Source organism: Dromaius novaehollandiae, chromosome 12 (genome assembly GCF_036370855.1).
Source record: "Dromaius novaehollandiae isolate bDroNov1 chromosome 12, bDroNov1.hap1, whole genome shotgun sequence".
Lineage (NCBI taxonomy): Eukaryota > Metazoa > Chordata > Aves > Casuariiformes > Dromaiidae > Dromaius > Dromaius novaehollandiae.
Genome location: NC_088109.1, coordinates 14,837,073 through 14,860,192, shown reverse-complemented (window position 1 = coordinate 14,860,192; position 23,120 = coordinate 14,837,073). Strand labels below are relative to the sequence as shown.

Below are 23,120 nucleotides of genomic sequence, written 5' to 3'. Positions count from 1 at the left end.
CTTACAAAGTGCTTATACTGGAATATTCTGATCTCTTCCAAACATATCTGTACGCTCCTTCAGTAAGTAAATCTCCATATTTACCAGGTACAATACGCAGGAATACATTGCTAAAAAAACCAACAAACAATGAAAAAACCCAGCCACCCTCATAATCAGTCATTACCCAACTCTCTCAAAGGTTTATGCGGTGTTTTCTGCAATAGCTTGTCCACCCACAGAGACAGTCAGCACGTCTAATCCCTCACTATTGCAGGCAGTCACATCATAAACCGATCAAATGCCATTGTAAAACTAAATAGGCTTTTTGGCCTAAGTTTCCAAAATTTGGGAGTGGGCCTCTCTTCCATTCAAACTAATTTGGGTAACAATGAAAAAATTTGCTCATAAACAGGGTTTCTGACTACATCTTTTTCCGTCAGTGGTTCTTGTCTTCCGCTCCAACCCACATCATCTATTCTCTTCCTTCCACCCATTCTTCCCTCCTCCCCCCGCAAAGGCTGGCTTAGACACTGTGCTTCAATTTTCTGTACGAACTTTCTATTTTTCTTTCCCATTCTTTTTGTTTAGTATATGAAAGCAGCTTCCTGTTTAGAAACATTGGAGTCCTACACCCTCAGTAATGATGTATTCAGCCCATCGATGATCTTGGCATGAATGCCTTAAACCTTAATCAGCCTGATGGGACTTTCTGTATATGTCATCATCAGCCCAAAAAACAATGCACAACATTTGTCATCTTGCACTGAATCATGCTCCCTTCCCAGTGCTCTAGTTCTAAGAAGAATTCTAAGGGCTTTACTAGCTTCCTTCTCTTAAATATTTCAAACCAAAGATTTCTAAAGCCTACAGAACAAGAACAGAAACACCAAGAGAAGAGAGTGGCGTCCTGTTACAGAATTCCCAACATGAACAATACTATCTTGCTCTTTCAACTCTGAGTCTCTGCAGAACTCTACACTTGGCTCGCACTGCTCAAGTCTTATTGTAACCTATTATCCAAACCCTTGCCTTGTCCTGTGCTGGAGGATAAATATGAAACACGGAGTGTACTCTCTGTTCAACTAAACATGAACTAGAACAAAGTTATGAACTGAACATTTAAGGTTGGACCTTACTATTTTGTTCAAATAGGTAGATGGGATCAAAAAGCCATTTCCAGAGATTCAAAAGGAAAACAGGTTTAGTGACAATAAACTGGGATACTTGTCACTTCAAGAGTTTAATGGACATATATTCATATATGCGGCCTGTTTCCCTGGTAAATTTTAACTTCAGGGGTGAAGTTCTCCAGTGAAGTTATTGGACAGTCATACATATAGTGCATGGACCAATAGATATAGAAGCAGCCTTGTGTAGCGCACACGCAATGCGCTGTTCATCCGCAAGCAGTGCTCAGCAGCAAAGTGGTTAACCCCAGTTTACTCTAAATGCTATACTTCAACTAATGCTATTAACAAAACTACTAGCCTGGATTTCACATATTTTGAATCTGACAATACAAGACACACATATTGTTTTACTTTAACTCTTCTTGGGACTTGGTCTGTGCCTACATAAACATCAAAACATATTTTGCTCTTTACTTATGGGTGAGCAGCAGAGTTAATTTAAAACTGTCAGCAAGTGCCATCCTAACTAAAAACAAATGACTAATTGTACAACTACAGGGCCTGTTGACACAAGCTACATACATCAAAGTCAGGCAAAGCAAGCCAAGCCTGAACCAGAGGAAACACAGCACCATCTAGTGTTCGACATGAATTAGAGATTCAAAGAATCAATTTTAAAATGAATCTCCGTGGAAATTTCACAGGCAGTTGACACTCAAAAAAGTAACAAAATCTAAAAAGTCCAACTATACCAGCACTTCTAAAAATGCAAATTACAGTGTGTGTGTGGGGGGGGTGGGGGTGGGGGGGTAGGGGGGAATTGTTAAGAAAAGAGCTGCTGAGAGTCAAATGTTTGCAGCCAGAGCAGCAATTCTTTAGACAATTAACTGGAAAGGTACTCTGCCACCTATCCCAAAAAAATGCAGTCCAAAAGCATGACTAAAGAGATGCAAGTGGAGGGCTACAAGAAATAAAAAGCACCCTTTAAGAAGCTGAGTCTAAAAGAAATTCTGGCAGCCTAAAAACATAAAATAGGCTGAAAAGGCATTTGAGAAATTTCTCAAGAAGCATAAAAAATTAATAAGTTCTTTTTCAAACACATTAGGAACAGAAATCTTGACAGAGTAAGGCCAAGAGATGATCAAAGAATAGAAAGAACAGTCAGAAAAGACAAACTACAGCAGAAGAGCCATTTTTTGTTTCTTTAAATCCACATTTATGGTGGAGAAGTGTAGGCTGGCTCCCTCATTGGAGAACTCATTCAAATTGGAAAGTGGGTAAAACATGTTACTGGACAATTCGGCAAGATAAACAATAACAATTCTTTATGAACAAACAGTAAATATCCAAGAACTCTGTTAGAGGAAAAAAAACCAAACTAATGACCATTATGCATAACCTCTCACTTAAAACTTCCAAAGAAACAGAAGGTGATAAAGAAACTGCTTTTAAAAAAAGGGTTCTATAGACACTCAGGTGAACTGTGGACTAGTAAGTCTGACCTCTATTTCAGATGTGCCTATAGTCTATAATACAGGATTCCTGGATGCATAGATAACTGTGTTACACTGGCAAATATGGCACAAGTAAACGGAATTTATACCTCATGTCTCTATTAGCACCTTCAGAGAATCTAACAGAAATCATTAACAGATACCCACTCCTGGGCTTCCGAAAGGCAACTGACAAGGTCCCTCACCAATGCCCTGAAAAACTAAGCTGCAGTAGGGTAAGAGGAAAGTGTCTTCAGATAAAGAATTGCTTAAGAAACAATGAACAGCGAGAATAAATACGTGTCAGTCTTCCCACTGATTGCTAGAATTCCACATGATTTGTGCTACAATCTATTTTGTTCAACATCCATAAGTCCTCTAGAACGAGGGGGTAACAGTGAGGTGACAAAGTTTTTTGCTAATTTACTATTCAGGATTGTAAAAACAAAAAGGTAATAATGGCAAAGCATTGCAAAAGGACTTTTCCCTGTTGAACAACTAGGAAATGAAATGGCCAAATTCAATGAAAATAAATGTAAGTGATGCACCTGGGAAAAAAACAGTCCTAAGCTCCCATAACAATGATTGGCTCCGAATTCCCTGTTGCCATTCACAAAAAGATGTTGGAGCTAAGGCGGTTCTTCGTAAACTTCAGGTTAACGTATCAAAAAGTAAAATCACAGAGTAAGAATTATCAAGACATTATCAGAAAGTTAAATTTAATCAATATAGAAGTTCATGAAGTACCTACACAATGTGTATCATGTCAGTCCTCCAATACAAAAAAAATCATATAGTGCTAAAAGCAAGAAGCAACTTTCACCAAAAATTATTAAACTAAAAATCTCTTTGCAGCCTGGAAAAGAGCCAACTCAAGGGTCATATATGATAAGATTATGAGTAGCACAGAAAAGATGAAAAGGTAAATGTACATTCATCGAGTACCACCAAGATAACATTGTCTCTAGGATGGAATTGAGGGGCATCACATGAAAGTGTCAGAGTGAAGTTAAAAAACAAACCCACACTAGCCAAAGCCAGAACCAGAAGTGTTTCTTCACAGAGCATGTGCTCAGCCCATGGCATACCATAATAGTATATGGCAAGGGGTTACCAGTCTCCTAAAAGCAAGCAGGCAAATTAATGGAAGAGAAATCCATTCCCTCCTTCCCCAGATTCGCAGATCCCTAGGAGCTGGGGGACTATCACTAGCTCACCCATTCTTCCTCTTCCCTAAGCATTTACTCTGGCTTCCCCTAGAAGGAGGGGTAGAAGGGGGGATAACAGTCTAAGAGCATCTCAGTACAGTCATTATACTCATTCCGAAAAGGAACATGTTTTAGCATCAGTAGCTTTCTTCCAACACGCAGGGTTACGAGCACTTGGTACAGGAGTTAAGCCTTCCTGAGCAGAGATGACTCCTGCAGAAACAGCATACTAGGAACTGATGAGATATGGATGACAGACTGCAAGTGTTTCCACCCTAGCCCAGATCACCTTCAAGCAAGGATGGCATCCTGGAGGAGAGCCTACTAAAAAGCGACTGCATACATGCTCTTCATTCAAACTTTAAGATAAAAAAATTCTTGCATGTGTAGAGGATTGGAGTGACTTTGTTGCCCCTTCTAGGATGTGATGCAAGGAATATGCTATTTGGTCTCCACATGACACTCTCCCCCCCACCCCGAACACTCCAAACCTATTAAAAATAATTGCTATTAATACAATAGTTCTCAGCTAAAGCATCACTATTTCAGCTTCAGCTATCACTCCTATTTTTAAAAGCACATCTATCCCAACATTGCATGAGAACAGAGTACAGATGCCACCTAGAACACAGAGCAGATTTTTGTAGTGGTCCTTGCTCTCCTCATTTCAGGGGGAATGAAGCATATTCACAGCTTTCAAAGGTATATATTTTATTGCCAGAAAAGAACTTGCCTTGGGGCTTACTAAGGTGTAACTTGCATTCTTCACCCTTGTCACAACTTTTTGATATTCCAAATTAGGAATATTTTAATTGTAGAAGAAATTACCAGAACAGGTGCTTTTGGTAACCATACAGAGCATGCCTTAAAAGTTGCATAAATTTAAGTTATGAGTTAAGATCATATCGCAGGATAGATATACATCTTTAGTCTATCGTGCAAACATGTACTTAAAGTATTTCATGCCATAAGTTTGTTCAAACCTCCTCCTCATAAATAACAAGGGAGAAACTGCAAGCAGCACAAGCCAGAGAAACTGTACATTAAGAACAGCTTTGTTTAGGGTTCTAGCACACCTTCACTAGAGATAACTAATGAGCATCTTAAGCGCTCTGCAGAATTTAATGTACTCAAGAACTGAAATAGGCTACAGACAGTGTCAAATGCAACAAGCAACACAACTGCATGCTAGGTAACATCCTCATTCTCTACTTAGAGCACTGCATACCATTACCCTACTAGTAAAGCCACAATAAAACCATCTAAAACATTGTAAAAGCATCATTTTAAGTGAAAGATACATATAGATACAACTATACAAAGAATACTACAAGAATATGCATACAGGATTTAGATACAGAACAGCCAAAAATGACAGCACTCTAGATTGATACAGTATTGCTCCCAAAAGGTCATAATCTGCAAGACTCAAGTATTAATAAGGGCAAAGATTAACACTACACACAAAAAGATACTCCTTTCTCAGAAAGCGAGGCTGTGTACTACAACTTAATGTAGTAGTTCTACAGAAGTACATAAATATAATCTCTTCAATATAAAAACATGACAAGTCAAATCTGAAAGATAAACCAAATTTATTTAAAACAAAAATTTAAGACACTGCTATTGCCAAGATTGCAAAACTGAAAGATTCTTTTACTGATGTGACAGACAGCCGACTTACAGCAGTTACATTAATTCCGAGAAAACCAGGTTGTTTTACACCACTTCAACTGATTACATGTACTTTCAGCAAGACAAGTTGGCTCCCCTGCCCTTCCCTCCCCTTCCCAAAAAAAGCAGACAAAAACATCCTATAAAAATGCACACAGAATTTCAAGATGCGTGATCGAAACAGGAAACATTGTCCAAAAGCCTGAAACCTTCCAACAAGGTTAAATCCTTTGTTGTTTCAGCCAACCCTCAACGGGGGAGCTACAAGCACAACGCCGTCACCTCTGACAAAGAGCATCGGAATATTCCTTTTGGTAGACTAAGAAGAAGGAAAGAAAAGTTTACATTTACAAAAGTGTAGTTGACACCTGATAAGCATGTGACCAAATTCAGTCATAAAAAGCACCAGAAACAACTCCAACAAAAGTAAGCTTGATTTTACAACTTATTGGCATACTGAAGAGATCAGTATGCCAATTACAATTAATACCAAGTCTTTGGACACTTCATACTTTCAAAAGAATCTGCCTGAAACTTTTGTCAGATCTTGGCCCAATAAATAGCCAGCAATAGTCTATTTCAAACAGATAACGTTGTTTAGTTAAAAAAACACACACACACCCCACATCTTTCTACAGAGATAAATACACTGAAGTCCTTACTTTATAAATCTCTTCATAGGTTTCTTCATCAATCTCTATTGTTGTTACAGTTTCTTCCACGTCACCCAAGATCATATTTAGATGCTGATCATATGCCTGTAGGAATGAAGCTAGTTTATTATTTTTACAAAGTTCAAATACAAGCTCATTAAAATGAGAATTTTAGTGAGACTTTTGGACAGAATTAATTCAGCCTGATTTTGACTAAAGTGTGCCACTATGTTAACATAAAGCAGTATTAGTTATAGTTAAAATTTCAAATATAAATGGTGACAAATCAGTACTCAGCAGCACAAGAAAAAAGAAAAAAGAATTGCATATAGATTCACAGAAACACTCTTCCAGGAAATGGCTCTGAAGCTTTCAATGAGAACACATGCAAAAGCTCTGACGGACAGGCTTATCCATGTCATTCATTAACATTAACAAGCTATACATTCTTTGCTACCAGTCCAGCCTCCTGGAATTGATTGTCTGGGGATAACTTAACAGACATGAAAGCTGCTACAAAAATTTTAAATAAGCAAGTGTTCCGAACACCTTCCAAAAGCATATTACAAACTATACTATAACCAGATCTTCATGGATACGTCCTCATCATCGAGGTCCCAAATGTGCTGAGGCCCAGTCAACACACAGGACAACTGGTTATCTTCCCCAACACAGTACAGTACTCAGGAACGACGACTGGCTCAACAGAAAACAGAAACCTGTCTCATTAAGTGACAGATCACTATCGAAGAAGAATGCTCTTAGATAAATCAGATTTGCAGAGAATCAAGCTGAGTACATATCCCATCATACCCTTATTAGGTGTACCTTAAGAATAATTTGTTTGATAACAATAATCTCATTCTTATTTCAATCTTAAAGAGACCTCAAAGTGCTTTACAAGAGGAGATTGGCATCATTATGCTCATTTCATAAACATAGGAACAGAGACCAAAAACAGTGGAAAGAATTGCTTGGTGTCATCCAGAAGACTAAGGGAAAGAAAAACAAAATACACCTCTTGAGTCTTTAGAGTAGCATTTTATAGCAGATAGAGTAGTGAACAAATTAAATTTTGCTACTGCCATCACAGAAAAAGCTTCTGTAAAAAGAAAGGGTTCAGCCCCTGTTACTAAGATGACCTTTAACTTATCTTCTCTAACCACTTCTGCATTTTTTTTAATCACGAGGTACAGTTACATGTGCTTTTAAACTAATTAGTAGGCAAGTTTACCTGTAATATTCCTTGGATTATATTATGAAGATTATTGTACATGAAATAACGCTTAGCTGGATAAGCATTGTAGTGTTACGAAAGTGTGTTACTTACATGTAGTCTGCCTCTAAGTTCTCTGTCATTCCTCATTTTAACATAGATTCGCTCATCTAGACTGAGTCTGATGAGATCAAGTGGCTCCTCTACAGTATTGGTTGTTTGTTGCTGAAAAGTAAAATTAAAAAATAAACATTTATACAGAAGAAGTCTGAACTTCTCTATTCCTCAGTATTGGTGAGAAACACAAAAGAAACAGGTAAGAACAAGAAAATCAAGAACTGTGAAACATTCTTTCAAATTCCATTGAATCTCAGGACAATTGATATTACCACGCTATGAATGTTTAGCAGCATGAACAAAATTAGTTAACATGCTTCAACTCAGGCTATTGTGCTTCACAAATGCAGCCAAAAGACCAACTTTAATAATAACAATAATGACTTATTGGCATCCCTTGGCTGTGCTGCAGCAGAAAGCCCAGTCTGCACAACTAGCTTTGAAGCAGCTAGCTTAGAAGCTGGCACCGCAGCTGCGGCATCGCGCAGCTAGAAAACCCAATGTCCATCCTCCTTTTGGGGAGCGCACCTGGGCAGGCTGGGTGACACACGGCCCCTCCCGCCCCACACACGCAGCCCCAGCCGAGGCATCAGCGCCGCGGCACGAGCTCCGCTAGGCCCCGCAGCGGAGGCAGGAGACCAGACCACGAGCAGGGCCGAGCCGCCCTCCCCGCGGCAAAGGCGAGCGCTTCGGGCGCCGCCGAGCGCGAGGGGCTGCCGCCATCTTAGGCCGTCGCCCCCCGGCTTGGGGCTCCGTCCCGGCCGGTGCCGGCGGTCGCGGAAACCAGCTCCCCGCACCGCGAGGGAGGGCGGGCGCCTGGGCAATAGCAGCAGGAAAGGCCCCGCCGCCGCAGCGCTCGGAGGCCGGGAGCTAGGGCCAGGCCGGGCCGCGGCGGCGAAGGTCCCCGCGCTGCCTCCCGCCCCCGCGGGAAGGAGCCGCTCACCTGGTCCACCTCATCCGCCATCTTTCAAACCGCCTCCCGCGCCCTCCCGCGAGACTTTATGGCCCTGCCCCTTCCCCTCCGGTGGCGGTGGGGGGCGCGCGCGGCTGCACCGAGCGGGACGCGGCAGCAGGGGACAGTCCGCCCGCCCGCTGCCGCGGGAGCCCCTGCGCGCTCGCCTCCGCTGCCGGGGCGGCATGGCCAGGAAGCGCAAAGCCTCGCCCCGGCCGGCGGCTGCCGGCAAGAGACGCCGCGGGAGGCCGCGGGCGCCGCGGGGCGAGGCGGAGGCGGAGGGCGAGGGCGAGGGTGAGTGCGGGCGGCCATGACGTCCCCGGAGGCGCTGGAATCCCGCCGGGGCTGCGGGCCCCTCCGTCCCCTGGGGCCGGGCGGCCCGAGCGAGCGAGCGCCCCGTCCCGCCGGCTGCTCGTTCCCGGGCGGGGTTGTGTTTCAGTAAAGACAGGAGGGCTTTGGACACGGGGCAGCGGTGGGGGAACCAGCCGCTCTGTAAGGCGAGAGGTGGCGCCAGGCGCGGAGAGCTGCGGGCTCCCCGCCCGTTGCCCTCGGCGCCGCTAGGCCTCGGCCTGCCGGGGCCCCGTGAGGGGGAACCGGCCCGGCGGGGCCTCCCGGGGACCGGAGCTTCCCGAGCCGCGCCTGGGCTGCGCGGTGGCGGGGGCCCCTGGCCCGGGGCCTTGGGGCAGAGCGGGAGGCTCGAGGTGGGCTGATGCTCGCCAGATCTCCGCAGCCTCCTCTGCTGCCCCGATGTGGTGGGTCTCAGCTCAGCCTTAACGCAGCCCTGGGGCGCAGCAGCCTCTGATGTTGGAAAGGGTCATGGAATAAGACTACAAACTCCTACAGTCTAACCTCGTGTTTGCTCTGTCCCTGCCGTTCACTCATGTACCTAGTGTGATGCTGCGTTATCCTGGGCTTATCCCACATCCCACTTGGGATATTTCCCTCTGGATTTTGCAAGAGTGAAAAGATCATTTGGTGACTTTCCTGAACTGAATAAACTGTTCTGCACAGTCCCAAAGGCTATGACTGAAATACATAAATTAGGGATTTAAGTCAATGCATCAGCTGTCCAGCAGGGCCCACCCCTTATCTGGAAGATGTTAAAGGCTTCACACACTGATAAAGGCTGGAAATCAAGGAGCAAGCGACCTGTTAAAGGTTTGGCTGACCTTAGCTGTGACTCTTCTGTGAAAATGCACCATGCTGTAGTGTCACCCATGTGTGACCGGAAAGGTGGCTGTCATATTCAGTGGTCAGTGTCCCAGGAGATGCTTTGAATAAAGTTCTTCTGAGTAGCTTTACAAAATAATAGTTGTCTGAAGAAAATAATTTCTTGCGAGTGGTAAGTACAATGCTTGTTTTTCAGCTGCTCCCGTTGGTAAGACTATAGGAATCTTTACATATTTTTGCCCACTACATTACTATAATTATTTTCTTTTAACTGTTGTTCAGTTATTCCCTATTTATTATGCAAATGCTCAAATGATATTCTTTATAAGTATTCACTGTCTTCTGTAGCTGGTAGATAAAGTTCTCCTCTGATGAACGATGTGAAGCTCCTGACTGCAGTGTAGATGAGATTTCATCCTTTGGCATATCTTCCTTTCTTCTAGCCAGTGCAGATGATTTTGAAGAGAAAAAGCCTAGTACGAGAAGGAACAGCTCAAAAGTTCCAGCTAGAAAGAAGGAAGAAGTCTGTGATACTGGAGTTTGCAGCTCAGCAAGTAAGCCTTCAAAACAAAAAGGGGTAAAATTGCTAATAAAGGAAGAAAATAAGAAAACTACTAAAAGTAAAGGGAATCATAGCAAAGATGCAGTGTGCAGGTAAGTTCACTTACTGTTCATTATTAGAGCCTACATGAACTCTTTACTCATGATTATATGATTTTGTTTAGGGCCCAGTGCTGCCAATATGCATGTGTAGCTTAATTTAGGCAGAGTTGGTCTTGGGGAAGACAGTCTGTGGTGGAAGCAGATATCCGAGCCTTTTCAAATGAGTTAGTTCAAATAGTTTAAACCTAATTTTTTTTTCATTTGTTATTCTAGTTTTTCATGGGACTAGGGAGGTTTTATGGAATCCAGCATGTATAGAAATGTTGCTGTGAGACTTGAGTTTACAATTATCAGCAGAATCCTTTAAACATATCACTCCCCTGTGTTTTTAGGAATCCAAATATAAGAGCAACGTGGTCCTCCTGTGGAGGTTGCCATAGCAAAATGAATTAATAACAAGACATAAAACTGATTGGTTGGTCTCATTTCACTGGCCAAATGGAGCCTTGGGTATTACTGTAGTGAAACAGAAACAGTTCTAATTTCAGTACACTTTGATCAGTAAGAAAAAAATGATTAATTGAACTAGTTCTCCAAGAATTCATTTGCACAAGCTGTTCCAAAGGATGGGACCTTTTGTATGTTCAGGCATCTTCCTTCTTAGAAAACCTTGCAGAACCAGGACCTAAGTTTGAACTGGTAGAAATGCTCCCCCAATGAGCCCATGGTTGTTTATGGCACAGATGCTTTGCTTTACAGGGAAGACATCTGTGGTTTAATTGCCAAATATTCAAAACCTTTGCGTCTGTTGTTAATGATACAGAGGTCACACTTCATTTATTTCCCTGTTTGTAATGGTTCCCTTTCTCTTTTTTTTTAAATAAGCAAGCACCTACACTTCACAATGCTAAAGCCATTTTGATAATTTCAGTAGTGACTCACTGAAGCCCCCTCAGAGGGAAATAAATTTGAAGAGAGAGTCTCCTGCTAAAAAAGAGATGGATGAAGACAATGATGATGATGATGATGAAAGTGAAGATGAATGGGAGGATGTGGAAGGTAACAACCTTTTGTTGCATGTTTATTCATTTTAAGGAGCAAATATTCTTGTATGCACTTTTTTTGTTTGTAATTTGGTTATTGAGCCATTTCTCAGTTGGATTCAGGTAGGTGAGTTCTGTATACTTAGAGTACGTTCCATGTGCATATCAGTTTCTTTTAAAGCCGATGTCTCACAATAATGTTAAGAATTGTTCCAAAGTAGAAAAAACAAAACAACTATTGACCTAATGCAGTGCCTTGCATTTGACAACCTGTTGGCTTATGTTAAAATGCTGCAACTGTTCACAGCACTTTTTCAGCTGTGAAAAAGTTTCAAAACTGTGATTTCCTAGCAAGGGAGAATGGAGATGCAACCAACTGATCTGTTTGGTCAGGTGCCCGTCAACAGACTGTGATGAGAACCATGATGATCATAATCTTTATATTTTGCTGCCTTAGATTTATGCCTTCTAAAGGGAACAGCTGTCAGTTTCTTCTTTTCTCCTCCACACGCACCCTTCAGGTCACATCTGCTTCATTTACTGACCTTTTTCCCATTTGAGTTTGTGACAGAGTGACTTGCCATTAGACTTTGCTGATCAGGTTCCTCAACAGCAGGGTGTCTAGCATCCCACAGCTATCTGAAATAGCTGAGCAGACACTGCGCTGTAGAAGATGCAGGAACTGGTATTTACTATGGCATTCTGTTTGTAGGTTGAGTTTGAGGAGATGAGCAGGAGTGGGTAGGTTCTTATCCCATTGGCAGCCCTTTCTAGAATATCTATTCCATGTGGATTAATTATAATATTTTATTTTTCCAGAACTCCAGGAACCTGTTGTGGATAAGTTAGAAGAAGATGCTGTTGTTCCAGCAGCGGTGCTGCCAAGCAAACCAGTTGAGATAGAGGTTGAAACCCCAGAGCAGGCAAAGAAAAGAGAGAGAAGGTAAGAACCGGGAAGGTGGTGAGGGGCAGTGAAAAGATGTTTAAAAACTGAAGATATGCCCAGTGTTAACTGTCACTAATTTGCTCTGTTCTGGGTAGAAATCCCCAAATTGTGCAGACTGATGACTTGGAGTGATTTGAGGTGATGAGATGGAGGACAGTTTACATCCACAGAGGACTTTTCCCCTCACGTTTTTATCAAAAGTCTTCAATGGAAGTTGGCGTGAAAGGAGGCTTTTCAGCTTCTTTGAAAATCAGGCCCGTAACTTCATTGTGCTTTAGTGTCCCCACCTCCAAACCAGAGATAGTAATAGGCTTCTTAGTGGAGAGCTGTGGGTAAATGACGTTGTTTTACTGTAAATATCTAACAGCTAAGGTGGAATCCTCTGTGTGCCCATGCCTGAGGGATGAATAGATGGAGTCAAATGAATGCCATCACCATCTGGTAGCATTCTTCCTGTGGCAGCTGGAGGCCTGGCAGTGTCTCACGCAGTTACGGGGTGGGCACTGTCCCAGACCAGCCTTTATTGCAAAGCATCTAGAATATCTTTTGCCTCCAAGTCAAAAGATTTCAGCAATGAAAAGAAAACTGTTTATCCAGGAAACTGAATGTAAGGGTAGCAGTAATCTAAAACAGACAATTCAGAAAGATACTAAGAAGTTTAGTGTGGAGTTGTCTAAAGCTGTCTGGTAGGAAACTCTAGGTACATAAAGTTAGGTGGAATTTAGGCAATCTGAATGTTTCTGAGCTCTTGGTAGTCAGGTACATTGAGTTTATATTTTATTAGTCATACGCATTTATATGCCTATTCACATAGCCATTAACTAAACTTTTGCTAAGTGGGCACAGAATATTCTCTGGGATGGGTTCTCTTTGTGAGCTGATTGATACAGTTGAAGAATAGAGAGGAAGGTCCATAGAAAACTACAACATCCGTTTCTTTTGTAAACTTATGCAGAGAAAAAAGAAAAGCCGAGTTTGAGGTGTATCTTCGGAGAATGATGAAACGTTTCATCAAGGAGGTTCGTGAGGACACGCATAAGGTATTGGTCACAGAAAAACCCGACAGAGAAAAGATTGAGCATAAAGATCTCTGAACTGATGTGTAATGAAGAATAAACTAATTCTGATCAAGATAATTTGGGGCCATGGTTAAAATGAAAAAATAAAAAGGCTGTAGTCCAGACAAGTGTTTGTAGGACTTTTCTTAAATTGTAAGTGGGAAACATCTGTGACTGCATTAGTAGACTTCTAAAGCATAATAGATGTGAGCAGTGCAAACACTGAGCATGTGTTTGCTCATTTCTGTTGAGGTTAAACTGTCAGTCAAACGCAGATCAGGAGACACTAACAGGGACTTAAAGGCTTTACTGTCTTCTCATGGTGATCTGAAGACAGCCCTGTGTCCACCCTGTGTACTCTTGGAAGGCTATGTTGTTGCATATTTGTGTTAAAAGAGTAGTAAAGCTCTCCATGGCTTTACCATGGACAAGAGTTTCAGCAAAGCAAATCTCCTGTGAACTCACTGTAAAAACTTTTGTTTCTCTTAGGTTCATCTCCTGTGTTTATTAGCAAATGGTTTCTATAGGAACAGAATCTGTAGCCAGCCAGATCTTCTTGCTATTGGTCTATCCATCATCCCCACCCACTTCACAAAAGTGCCTGAAGGTCGAGTGGACCTTCTCTACCTCTCCAACTTGGTGAAATGGTAAAACTATCTTTCCTAATCCTGCTATCCTGTGGAATCTAGAGCCATGGTTAAGGGAGAGGGGTGAACATAATTGTCAATTTTCAGTGATTTCTCTGATTTTAAATACAAGGATGAGAAACTATCCATTTTAGTGAAGGAAAGGAGCTATGAAGTTCAAGAATACACTCAGGATACTAGAAGTAAGTAGATGTTTCATTTTTCAGGTTTGTTGGAACCTTCACTGTCAACGATGAGCTTTCTATTGACAAAGGAGAGCCCCTTCAGTCTACCTTGGAGAGGCGCTTTGCCATCTATGCTGCACGAGATGATGAAGAGTTGGTTCATGTAAGTGACTGGGAAGTGCAGGGTTGACTGCTGAATTTGGATGCCAGATCACTGCTGTAGAGCTGCCAGGTCATACACCTGGTGGTGTTTGAAGGATGGATTTGGAGAAAACAAATCAGTAATTTAGGTGATTGCCTGGCTTTTTATTTCTCTTTTATTTTTACTTGGAGTCCTTCTGTGATTAAATTCTTCAATTTGAGCTGTGCCTAACTGCAGCCCCTAGTTCTGGTAGTGTCCCTGCATGCTCCATGTTCTGCTGTGGATGGCCTTGTGCATAGTGTATAAAGTAGCTTATTCCCGAGTATGGTTTGGCTTCTTTATATTGGTTTAGGAGTGTAGATTGAACAAAACCAGCTTAATAGGTTTCTCCTGAAATACTAATTTGAGTGAGGAAATTCTTGGGCTTACTTGGCTAAAGAATCTGTTTACAGATCTTTGAGTTAGAAGTTGGAGAGGAACTGAGGCAGCGTAGTTGGTTACTATCAGAGCAACCGTCAGAGGCCAGAGGAATGGAGTAGCCTGAGGCCAAGGCTTGGAAAACAGTTAGACTCTACCGTCATTCTGTGGTGGAATTGAGCTGAGGGACAAAGTGGAGTTAGTCACTTCAGGTCACACAGAGATTTTCATAAAACAAGGAAGGGAAGGGGAAACATGGGAGACTAAATTGACAGGGAGCATTTGAAAGAGCAGAAATGAGCTGTTCCTTCACAGGTGCTTGGCATGCAGTTCTGTCCCTGTTGCTGATAAAGTGGAATGTTGTAGCTTCTCTGTCACAAAATGGGAGGTCATAGCGCTGCTGGCTTTGCTACTTCACTGTGGAAATGCAGAGACACCACTTGCTGGGATGGGAGGAAAAAGCATAATCAGCTCTGCCTAGGCATTTATTAACAGCAGCTTCTGTTGAGTCCCATGCAGAAAGGCAGTTGCCAGGTCACAGCTGTTAGTCACTCATCTGTGACTACTGACACTCTCTGAATGGCTGGTGTTTTTGCTGGCTTCAGCTGATGATATGTGACTGGCCTTGGCCACCTTTTGGAGGGAGGATTCAGTCTTTTTATTTCAGTGTGCCTCCAGAATGAGAGACTGATAGAGAAGATAGGATTCGGGCAACTTTAATGTGTCTGCTCCAGCAGGACAGATCACTGAGCCTCCTTAGGCATCGGCTCTTGATCTGTGAGACAGAGATAACAGCAGTCCCCCTCTCACTGTAATGCCATAAATAAGAGCCAGAGAAGGCTGTATAGCACTTAGATACTAAAGCAATTTGGCTACCTACATGTCTGTCAGCATGTACAGAACTGGGAAAAAGTGGGAATGAAAATGGTGTGTGACAGAACCCAGATCGTAAAATAGTTTTAAGACCTTTTTTCATATACCTAAAAAAAAGGAGGCTAAAGGTCCTTTATTTTTTCTTTTGCAGATATTTTTAATTATTCTCCGAGCATTACAGCTGCTGTGCCGTCTTGTGCTGTCTCTTCAGCCTGTTCCTCTCAAGGAGACGAAAGCAAAGGTTAGTTTTCATTGAGTGGGTGGAATGGGGAATATGTCACTGTGGGTCAGAGAAAAGGAGTGAAAAAACTTTCTGGCTGTTGAAGCTCGTAGTGGAATCACTTGTTACATGAAACCAGGATGATGATAATGTTTTGTCTATAGTGCAGAAGACACAGACTCTTAATTTTTAGGTTTCTGTGTTAAACTGTCATTTTGTGGCTTAGGTAAAGACTTCTGATGCTTCAGTAGTTTTAAATTTCTTTAAAACTTTGACAGCAAAACACTTGCTGCTTGAGTAATACTTCTGCATTTACTTTATTCCATGTTAATGAGTTAAAGTAAATCTAAGCTTTGCCACGTGTTGTCACAGTATTGATTTAATTAAAAAATATTTAAATGTTTAAAAGAATTAATTTTGAAAAGTCTTATTTTTTACAAGAAAATGTAGACGCGCCCTTAATTTATTTTTCAAGAATCCATTTTATCCATTTTGTCTTCCTTCTGCGATGTCTGTCATGGAGTCTAAATAACAAGCTGACTAACTTCAAAGTCAGCTAGTTTGCAGATGTAGCTGCTGCTCACTTTACTGCCTTTACTGAAGCTGGGAAAACTGAACTCAGAATTTGGAAGTGGCCAAATGTCTATCTTCAACCATTTGCCTGAAGCTTTAGCGTCCCTGAGATCTGCACACTGTCTGTGCTTGCCAACCTTTGGTCTGCATGCACCTTGTGTGGTTAATTGAAGCCAGTTTTCCTAGCATACGCTTAGCCATGATCAAAGTGACCTAGCCTCTTTCTTTGCAGGGGAAAGGCTCCTCCAAGAGGCAGTCTCTCAGCAGTACTTCTGAGGGGCAGGAGAGCTCTGCCACAACACCCAAAGCTGTGGCAAAAAAAGGCTTCTGCAGAAAAGCCCAGCAGGATAAGAAATCCTCGGAGAGTGAAGACAACAAGGAGCCAAAGAAACCAAACACTGCTCAGACAAAAAGGCCGTACAAGTCAAAGCTGACTACAGAAAGCCAGGCGCAGAGGGAACCTAGTAATGAGGACTGCAGTTTAGGGGAAAAAGATATGCCAGTCAGGCCCAAAAATGATCGCCGGAGACGAGTGGCCTCCAAAGTGTGTTACAAAGAAGAGAGTGGAAGTGATGAGCGCAGTGTTTCTGACTTTGAGGCTTCAGAGGAGGAGAGCAGTCTGTCTGAAGAGGATTTTGAAACTGTACGTAAAAAGCAAAGGAGGTCATTGGGCTCCCAGAAGTCAAAGGTAACAGCTGATAAAAGCCTGAAAACTAAGACTTCAGAATTGAGGCTGTCCAAAAAGTCACATGAAGCTGAGCCTAGACCAGCAAAAGGTACAGCTACTGCCTTGCCTAATGCACAGAGAAAGCGAAACAAAATCATTTCTAGTGATGAGGATGATGGAGAGCAGGAGCTGAGGAAAGTGACGGGCACAGACCAGTGGCTGGAGGTTTTCCTTGAACGTGAGGACAAGTGGGTGTGTGTAGACTGTGTTCATGGCACTGTTGGCCAGCCCCAGCTGTGCTTCAAGTATGCCACAAAGCCGCTTTCCTACATTGTGGGGGTTGACAATGACGGGAGTGTCAAGGATGTGACGCAAAGATACGACCCAGTGTGGATGACTGCAACGAGGAAGAGCCGTGTGGACTCTGAGTGGTGGAAAGACACGCTGAAGCCATATAAAAGTCCCTTTGTGGAAAGAGACAAGAAAGAGGAAAGGGAGGTAAGTGACACTTGGTTATTTAGGCCAAGAGACAAATAAGGTTAAATAACCTTATTTAATCCCAAGAGTCCAATCCTTGGGTCCTCATTCAGGCAAAAATCATTAGGAAACATTTCGTGAGTAAGGAAGTTCGTTTTTGAGCTTGAACTACTATGTGCATGTTTTAGAGGGAATGTACAATGATAGATCCAAATAATATCAAATGGAGGCTTTTTAGAGAAATCTGGACAGCAAAAGTACAGAACAGTCTATATTGGAAATCTGCTAATGTGGTTTCTGTACAGCTCAACATTGCCCTTCCTGGAGAGGGTCTTTCAAAATATATGGATCTGGGTACAGATCTAAGTACCTAATTGCAACAAGAATGCTTCAGTCCCTTGGCTCACCTCATTAAGTTTCTGATTTTTTTTCCTTTGATCCATACTATGCTCTTTCTTATTTTCTTAAAAGTCTAGTACAAGAGAGTTGTGAAATCATTCTTCTTTGCATAATTCCTACAGTTTCAAGTTAAGCTTCAAGATCAGCCTCTGCCAACAGCAATTGGAGAGTACAAAAATCACCCCCTTTATGCACTCAGGAGGCACCTCTTGAAATATGAGGCCATCTATCCTGAGTCAGCTGCTATCTTAGGGTACTGCAGAGGAGAGGCTGTCTACTCTAGGTAAGTGGTGCACATTTTGTCATGTGTGCCTGTGATCTTTATAACAAGCAGTTAAGGGCATTGTGGACGTGATCAAGCCTTTGTAATGTGTGTGTGTGTCTTTGCAGTTGGGGCAAAATAGATCAGGGATTTTAAGAGCTGGTTTGCTTGAAGACTACCGCAGTAGTAGCGGTAGGTTCCAGACCACATGCATAGACAGGAAGAGGCATGCAGCTGCTCAGACAGCATTTGCATACCACTTAGATGTAGCTTTCTTACCATATCAGCATGTGGATTGCAGTTCGGGAGTCCCTAATGGAAACTGTTGCTTCCTTCTGGCCTCTTTAGAGACTGTGTACACACACTGCACTCCAAGGACACTTGGCTGAAGCAGGCTCGAGTGGTGAGGATTGGAGAAGTACCCTACAAGGTAAGAGGGTTTGGGTCCCTCCTGTGCAATATGTCTGTCCTCTAAGGCTTGAGCTTGATTCTGTTGTGGTTTTTGTCTTCCTTCCATTGGCAGATGTACATTTCTCACGCTGCAGCATGGCTTGTGGTAGCCTCTGGCTGCATTGTGAATCTGTACACCTACTGTGCCGATGGTCTACGTGATGCCCAGCTATCTGCTAGATACCCAACGGTATTTAGCAGAACCGTATCCTTTTAATCTTGTTCAAAGGCATCCTGGGACTTCTATGTAAACTGGAAGATCTGGCTCCCTCTTGCATACAGGTGCCGTCGGTTATTATGTATAATCAATAGAGACTGAAGATAGGAAATGGGCATTTCTTCTCTCCCAGAGCCTTCTCCTTTGACATCCCAGGAAAGTCTGGAATCACTGGCAGTTTGTTCCTATGGTGTTACAAGTTTGGCCATTGTATTTACACAGATGGTGAAGGGATTCTCCAATCAGGCAAGAAAGGCGCGCCTTGCAGAGCCTGCAAACCGGGACAAAGAGGACCTGGCACTGTTTGGTCTCTGGCAGACAGAGGAGTTCCAGCCGCCTGTGGCAGTGGATGGAAAGGTAGCCAGGAGGGCTACAGGAGGGCTGGGGTTAAAGGAAGTGTTTTGTATGGAACTTTGGGCTTTATTTTTCCAGAAGAAGTTGCATGTTTCAGAGGTGAGACCAGTCAATAGCATCTGGATCCAGACTTAGGATTCTGGGATGATTGTGCCCAGGAAGGAATGGTCAAAACTTTAGTTAAGCCTTCTTGTCCTGAGTACACATAAAGATGGGTGCCAGCAGTGCAGGCTGTTGACTGTCTAACTTAGTTCATTTAATTTGCCTGCCCCATGCTTGTTTTGCTAATTCTCTACATCACAGCCTTAGTAATAAAGCCTGGACAGTGAGCTTAAACCAGGAAATCCTTGGAGCGAAAATCTAGGCTTATGTCTTCTCATGTGAATATTAATAGAATACTGCTGCGCAATGTAGCAGAGCAGAAAGAAAGGAAAATCTCTGAATTGCAGCAGGGTTTTTCACCTATCTCAGGAGAGCAGCAGGTGTCACCATTTCTTTTTAATTTTGCAATATCAGGTTCCCCGGAATGAATACGGAAACGTCTATCTCTTCTTGCCATCCATGTTACCGATCGGCTGCGTACAGCTTAGACTCCCCAACCTCAACAGAGTGGCGCGGAAGCTGGACATTGACTGTGTTCAAGCCATCAGTGGATTCGATTTTCATGGAGGCTACTCACACCCAGTGTACGTGAAGCTGCTTTGCTGCAGCTGAAGGATTTTGATGTCCTGCCGAAGTTGCATTAAGTAGGATATGTCCTGCTCTTCTGTACTAGCAGTGGCAGTGGAGTCAGTGGCCCTGACCTACAGCAGTGATTTTATATGCTTTAAGAATCTGCACTTGTGTGGGAGGATAGGTGATGAATTACACACTTAGAGCCTGTCAGACAGACAACCTGTTCTGTTAATATTCAGCAGCCTGTGGTTAGTCTGGGTCAGCAGCAGGCATTTGCTCCCTCTCTTTTTTCTTCTAGTAGCTGACAGAGGATTGTGTTCTCCTTCCTAGTACTGATGGCTACATTGTTTGTGAGGAATATAAGGAAGTGCTTGTTGCTGCCTGGGAGAATGAACAAGCAAAAATAGAAAAGAAGGAGAAGGAGGTGAGAATTACTTTTGCAGCTTCCTTATTGTTACTTTTAAGTCAATTCGATGTAAGCTGGGGACAATCAAACACAGGTTGGCTGTGTAAGTGGTAGACAGAGCTCAGTGACAGTGGGGGGTTAGTTGCATCCCTTAAATGCCCTGTGTTGAGCTTGCTGTCTGCACTGTAGTGGGACGCAATACAAGTGTGTAGGAATACTTGGAATAGCACACACTCTGGAATAGCTTTTCCATGGCTGCTGGGAACCAAAAGTGAGGAATACACACGAGGATAAACTTTTGGGGGATTGTGATCTTCACAGTCAGGGCACATGTTAGAAAGGGACAGTAATCCATATGTAAACAGGTAACTGGACAGCAATAGATTTTAAAAGGTAATAGCCCAGTAGGATTCTTGGGAGTATTGTGCGGATTTTTCAAATTACAGTTTTAAATCCTAAAATGCATTGGCCTAAATACATTGGAACTTATGATAGCAAAGTTTTCTCTTTTCAATGACAACCCCATACAGAAACGTGAGAAAAGAGCTCTGGGGAACTGGAAATTGCTGACAAAGGGACTTCTTATCCGAGAAAGACTGAAGCAACGCTACTGCATCAAGGTATTCTGCATATCTGCTATTAGTGACCTCTTTTGCAGGGTGATATTTCCGTGTCAAGAGATTTTTTTTCCAGTACTTCCAGTGTGTTACATTTCCACTGGTAGAGTGCAGCACTTCCGGAATGTAGTCACTCAATAATCTTTCTTTCCTGTTGTTAACTTGTGAATAGCAACTAGTAAAAAAACTAGATCAGAGACTCATCTCAGTTATGTCTGTGGAAGTCTTGTTATTGTTTAACAAGAGACTAGTGTTTTCCAAAGCATCATTGTTTTATGTTACTGTTCTGTTTCGACATACCCACTTCCTTGATTTCTTCCTCCAAGCCAAGCGTATAGCTAACAGGATCAGAGCAGTGTACTCTTTGTCATCTGTTTTAGTTCATAATTTTTACTCCATTGTGCAAGGTGAAAAGCATGATCTTTTTAAAGCTGGTTTATTTTTCTTCTTTTGCCACCCAAAATATTTTGCTTGTGTTGAAAGAATGCTTGACATCCAGAAATAGAAACACGCTGCTCACACTGCTTTGGATGAGAAGCCCAAAGCAGAGCAGAGCAGTCAACTTGTGTAACGTCTGTAAGCGTCACTGTGACTGAAGACGAGCCTTTTTAGAAAGGGCCAGTTAAGAGTGACTTCCAGAACTCCTTTTCCATTTTCACACCTGTTTTTTCCAGACTGAGCCATCAGCACCTGAAGCAGAGAAAGGAGCTGGATTCTCTTCTGATGAAGAAGGAGGTCCAAGTTCAGAGACTGCAGTAGGGGATGTGGCTATTTCTTGGCCCCAAAATCGCCAGGTAGAGAGGCAGAAGGAAGAGAAGACAACCAGGAGGAGCAAGCGAGAAAAGAAAGGAGAAGCAGCACAGTTGTTTCCCTTTGAGAAGCTGTGATCAGAACAAGCGTTTCTTTACCGTTTCCAGATGCAAGGAGGATGGTGTCACAATTAGGAGTATGCTTTGCCAGCTAAGGACTTTGGCCTTCCTTGTGTTTCTGAGCTGTCAGGGACCAACCCTCTAGTTCAGCATCAAGAGTTTCTTTTGCTGTCACAGAAAACCATGTTCATCCTTTTCGCCTTGGAGTCATGAGGAGATGTGCGGTTTTATCTTCTGAGAAGATCACTATCTATGCACAGCTGGGTTTTTTTAATCCCTTTTATAAGTATCACTCAGCATGCTAATAAATCTGTTTTCTTTGGCATTCCTTTCATTATAACTCTCTCCTCCCATTTTCTTCCTTTCCATTTTTTCCTGCTTGTCCAGAACTAAAACATGCAGTTAACTATCTGAGGTGAGCTGTCCCATGTGGTGAGGTAGAGTTCTAGTCTCACTAATTGCTTCTTTATCACAGAGGGGGGAACACTTTCTCTAAGGTGTGAAGCAACATGTGATAGTTATTTGGAGGAATCTGAAAATTTACTTGTTAAAAAATACCTGCTTTCTGTGAAAACTCAGATTTGGCATTTCAGCCCAGGATCAGAAATCTGCCAGATCAAAAAGGGGAAGCCCTATCCCCATTTCAAACATCAGGTTAAACATGGCATCTTAAGTCATTTTAAAAAATGTGTGTGTTTTGGTTTGTTTGTATGTATGGTTTGGTTTTGTTCTGGAGCACAATGTCTAAAACTGGCTAAGCATCACTGTCAGAAGTGAAATCCACTGAAAACAACTTTTGTAAATGTTATTTAGTATCAAAGCACTTGCAAACTATTAAGAGCGGAATATTAAATCTACAGAAGCTTTTCCTGCAGTTTTATAATAGAAATACTTATTGATCTGTCTTTTGCAGTGATTTTTAGGACAAAATGACACCAACACTGTCTCTTTAAAAATAGAGGGGGACACAGTCCATTCATTGCTGGACGTTGTCACGGGGAAAGATTGAAATGCAAGAAAATGGCTGTCATTTAAATATGCTCAGGAAAAATAATCTATTTTTATACTGTATACATGGAACAAAATAAAAGTATTGAAAAAAATTAACCTTGTCTATTGCCCCTTCCTTCTGGCCAGCCCATTTTTCCATAAGCAGGAAGGATTCTCGCGCAAGGATAAGAGCACAGCAGCTGAGCTGTTTGTTTGGGTTTTTTATTTTTCCATCATAGTGTTGCCAAAAGTTACAGGTCAAGTCCCAGAATCTCCCAGCATTGGCTGAGAGTGAATTGTTTTTTCATGAGCAGGTAGAACTGCAGCCGGCTGAGGATATGGTTTCTCCTGTGTTACTCATGGTGCAGATGTGCAGGATACACCCTGTGATGAGTACTTTGAATGTAAGGATCCAAGTCCAGCTCCTGCTGACATCAGTAATTTTTCACCCACTTA

At 42.5% G+C, this 23,120-nt stretch overlaps 2 protein-coding genes across 4 annotated transcripts; one reads left to right on the top strand and one right to left on the bottom strand.

Annotated features, from left to right (window-relative positions):
• Positions 1-5,391: 5,391 nt before the first annotated feature.
• On the bottom strand, positions 5,392-8,524 carry LSM3 (LSM3 homolog, U6 small nuclear RNA and mRNA degradation associated). Its single transcript, XM_026093093.2, has 4 exons — positions 8,417-8,524; positions 7,471-7,581; positions 6,150-6,245; positions 5,392-5,806 (listed from the first exon to the last, which is right to left on the bottom strand). Exons 1-4 carry the CDS (start codon positions 8,435-8,437, stop codon positions 5,726-5,728), a joined length of 309 nt encoding a protein of 102 aa, XP_025948878.1. The 5' UTR covers positions 8,438-8,524; the 3' UTR covers positions 5,392-5,725.
• Positions 8,483-22,781, top strand: XPC (XPC complex subunit, DNA damage recognition and repair factor). 3 transcript variants are annotated; one of them, XM_064518997.1, is made up of 16 exons: positions 8,483-8,719; positions 10,039-10,249; positions 11,133-11,257; positions 12,061-12,184; positions 13,143-13,227; positions 13,735-13,892; positions 14,099-14,219; positions 15,640-15,729; positions 16,514-17,446; positions 17,947-18,107; positions 18,435-18,516; positions 18,976-19,110; positions 19,624-19,793; positions 20,113-20,206; positions 20,719-20,808; positions 21,480-22,781. In XM_064518997.1, exons 1-16 carry the CDS (start codon positions 8,611-8,613, stop codon positions 21,690-21,692), a joined length of 2,901 nt encoding a protein of 966 aa, XP_064375067.1. In that variant the 5' UTR covers positions 8,483-8,610; the 3' UTR covers positions 21,693-22,781. The 3 variants fall into 3 exon arrangements, with proteins under 3 accessions (XP_064375067.1, XP_025948875.2, XP_025948877.2); XM_026093090.2 differs by having other exon boundaries at positions 11,130-11,257; XM_026093092.2 differs by lacking the exons at positions 20,719-20,808; positions 21,480-22,781 and having other exon boundaries at positions 11,130-11,257; positions 20,081-20,206.
• Positions 22,782-23,120: the final 339 nt, after the last annotated feature.

Coding starts and splice junctions, on each gene's coding strand:
- LSM3 (XM_026093093.2), bottom strand. CDS start 8,437: ATGGCGGATGAGGTGGACCAG. Junction 7,582..8,416: donor TGGCGGATGAGGTGGACCAG/GTGAGCGGCTCC, acceptor TTTACTTTTCAG/CAACAAACAACCAATACTGT. Junction 6,246..7,470: donor AACTTAGAGGCAGACTACAT/GTAAGTAACACA, acceptor TCATTCCTACAG/GCATATGATCAGCATCTAAA.
- XPC (XM_026093090.2), top strand. CDS start 8,611: ATGGCCAGGAAGCGCAAAGCCTCGCCCCGGCCGGCGGCTGCCGGCAAG. Junction 13,228..13,734: donor TTCGTGAGGACACGCATAAG/GTATTGGTCACA, acceptor TGTTTCTCTTAG/GTTCATCTCCTGTGTTTATT. Junction 13,893..14,098: donor CTCTCCAACTTGGTGAAATG/GTAAAACTATCT, acceptor TTCATTTTTCAG/GTTTGTTGGAACCTTCACTG.